This window comes from Belonocnema kinseyi, chromosome 1, assembly GCF_010883055.1.
Source record: "Belonocnema kinseyi isolate 2016_QV_RU_SX_M_011 chromosome 1, B_treatae_v1, whole genome shotgun sequence".
Classification (NCBI taxonomy): Eukaryota; Metazoa; Arthropoda; class Insecta; order Hymenoptera; family Cynipidae; genus Belonocnema; species Belonocnema kinseyi.
This window is the reverse complement of record NC_046657.1, coordinates 158,938,668-158,941,921: the sequence shown is the minus strand read 5'-3', so window position 1 is coordinate 158,941,921 and position 3,254 is coordinate 158,938,668. Positions and strand designations below refer to the sequence as shown.

At 28.4% G+C, this 3,254-nt stretch overlaps 1 protein-coding gene across 5 annotated transcripts in view; it reads left to right on the top strand.

Annotated features, from left to right (window-relative positions):
• Nucleotides 1-3,254, top strand: part of LOC117170609 — a 108,142-nt gene that overhangs the window by 87,274 nt on the left and 17,614 nt on the right. For all 5 annotated transcript variants that reach the window (XM_033357528.1, XM_033357493.1, XM_033357502.1 and 2 more), the window contains one exon: nt 1,220-1,296. In XM_033357528.1, the coding sequence (XP_033213419.1) occupies nt 1,245-1,296 (52 nt within the window). In that variant the 5' untranslated portion in view covers nt 1,220-1,244. The remainder of the gene's footprint in view (nt 1-1,219; nt 1,297-3,254) is intronic.

The following is a 3,254-nucleotide window of genomic DNA, read 5'->3' as shown; positions in this document are numbered from 1 at the left end:
ATGGCTCGGTGGACAGAGATTTCCAGACCACGAAGACGTCATTGCCTCTGTAAGTGCTTATTTTGAGGAACTTCCGAAAACGCACTTTTCTGAAGGATTAAAGAAACTTGAAAAGTGATTGACCAAATGTATAGAGCTCCAAGGAGATTATGTTGAAAAATAAAAAAAAATTTACCCAAAAAAAAAATTGTTTTTATACTTCATTCTAAGGACTTGTTGAACTACCCTCGTACCTAAAGTCGTTCTGGCGATTAAAGGAAATTATGATTTTAAAAAATCTCAAATTTTAATATTTTGCCGCAAGAATTGTTTATAACAATGGTTATTATAAACGTTTAAATGATTTTTGTAATGAAATGTCACTCCTACATTAATATAAAGCAATTTTAGCAAAAAAATTGTTTACCGTGAATAAGACTATTTGTCCATTCTTTCATGCAATTTGCCAGCAACAAATAAATGGAATAATAAACAAATTATTTGTATTCTATGAGTCTTTAAACATTCATTTAAAACAATATAGTTTTCGTGATCAGTTATTGAAGAGTAAAAAATTGTCATTTACAAAATTTCGGTTTTTCCATACTTTGAGTGGAAAAATTCTTGAAAAACAAATAGAGGAGAGAAAAGTTTAGAGTGTTAAGCTCTCTAGAATTTAATGAAACTTAATTTTTAAAAACAATTTCAAAATTGGATCAAAATTGAAGGCTCTGGACATTTTTAAATAAAAAAAGTCCATTTCCTTCCACTGTGCGCTGTTCTGCTTTAACGTTTTCTTTTTATGGAAAGATGGAGTGATAGGGCATAACTTTTACATTTAATAAAAACAAAAAAAAAAAAAACGAGCACAAAACAAAAAATTAAAAATGTTTTGAGATGTTTTAAATATAGCTTTTGAATTTTTTCGACTTAACTTTCACAAAAAAAAAGACTAATGACTTGAACATCGCCACTGTAAATATTATTTAAGTCACCTAGAAATTTTTTTAAATATTAGATTTAAAAAAATTCCTAAACAAAATTAAAGAAACGTATGTACGATAATCGCTCATCACGATAACAACTCTGGTAATTCTGAACTTGAACCGCTTTCAAATAAGTTGGTTTAGTTCGTTCACTGTTTTCTAGCGCAGCGTACATTCTGAAGATACTGTGAGTAATAAATCTAGAAGATTTTTCAGTTCATGAAAATTTTGAAAATCATTTTTCTGTTTTCCAGCCGTGTCTGCTCGTATCTAAAAACAATGGAAATCGTCATTCTACTCTCTGCCTGCATGTTTTTCTTGAATTTTGCAAGTAAGTGTCCTCAATATTATATATTAATAATATTAATAAAAATATCACATCTTCTGAAAACCATGGAATAAAAGGGTTTTTTCTACCTTTTTGGCAAATAAAAAGATTAAAACTAGAAATTTTGTAGTTATATATAATCGCTACCACGATTTTAGTGAGATTTTTCGGTTTCAGGTTATATCTTTGATTTTCTAATAAGAAATAATATAATACAGGGAGTGATTGTAATTGATTATATATCTATTGCATGTCATTTTCTAATAAGAAACAAGTATTCACTCAAAGAAATTTTCTCCTGTGACAAAAAGGTGTTTCCTGGCGTAAATGGAATTTCCTCTTAAATTTAAGGTTCAGATGATTTTCAGTTGTCTTAACAGGAATCCTTTTCAACCAAAAATGTTCCTCAGGCGACTAACTTTCCCTAATCTTGCAGTAAAATAATTCTGACTGTGTAAAAGATAAATTCACCAGGCCTCCCAAGCATCCATGCATTTCAAATTTTTTAATAAAAAAGTACCTTCCCAGTCCCTACCACAGCGCCACATTTGCTTCAAAAACAGAAAAACTCTCATCAGTAGTGATCGTTATACGTTTAGTAGTGTTTGACATATGTTGTAATTTTGGGTCGCACATTTAAATTATGATTATATTTATTTCATAAAGAAATATTTAAATTCATCAACAGTAACTCTAAAATTGTAATTTATGATATTTTTATAATCATTTTATTGGGTTATTTATTATATTGGTATCATAAGTTTAAACATGAAACGTATTATGCATATGAAAGTATAATAATATATTTAGTATGATAACTTCTGACGGAAAAGTGGCCAGCTAGCAAAGAATACAAGCCGTGTAAAATAAAAAGTTACTGTCGATGACACTAATATTTATAAAAATTGTTAAAATGAATAATAATTATTCTAAATTTGTAAAGGAACGTAGCAAAAGACTTATTGGAAATACATAATATGTTCTTTGCGCAAAATAATTGTATATTATTTTAAAATAGCCAAACTCTGTATGTATTTATGAAAATTGTTCAAATGATTAATAATTATTATAAATGTGCTCTCAATTTTTTTCAAAAAGTTATTTTAATAATTAATAATACTTGGAAATTTAGAAAGTATCTCAGAAAAAAAAAAATCGGAAAGATATTCTTAATTAATTTTGTACAAAGATGTAGCCTATTTATTGAAAAATAGCCAATTCTGAATTTCTTTATGAAAATTGTTTAGGTAATTAATCATTTTTGTAAGATTACAAAGAGACACAGAAAGGAGCAATCGGAAAGAGATTCTTAGTTGATTCCCTAAACAAATCGTGCCCATTTCTTGAAAAATTGCCAAAGTCTGAAGGTGTTTATAACAAAGTTCAAATAATTTAAAACCCTGGTTTTTTATGGAAATTGTTTAAATAATTAATCATTATTGTAAATATTGTAATACTAAATAATATGAAATACTAAGTAATACTGAATCAGCACAGAAGAGTTATCGAAAAACCATTTTTAGTTGACTCTCTAAACAAACTGCGCCTATTACTTAAAAAATACCCAAGCTTGGAAAATGTTTATAAAAATTATTTAAATAACACAGCCACACAAAAAAAAGTATGCGGATCTGGTAACAAGACACACGTATTCCTATGGATTTTGGGGCGCTAAATTCAAATTCGGTATCAAAAATGACCCATAACGTCATGGTTGAGCCATAACCTCAAAAAATGACGAAAAATCATGCACTGAGGCAAATAAATTTCAAAATAATGCCAGTGATGCTCACGAAACACAATTAAACTGATTCATTTGCATGTTTAAGTTACAGTTCTTCATTTTAGGTGATACAAAAATTGTCAGGTTAATTGAAATGGGGTCAATTCTACTTGTAGTTCTAAGTTTCTTCAAATGAGTAATGTGCGTCTAAATTTTCAACCACCTGTAGTACAATGAA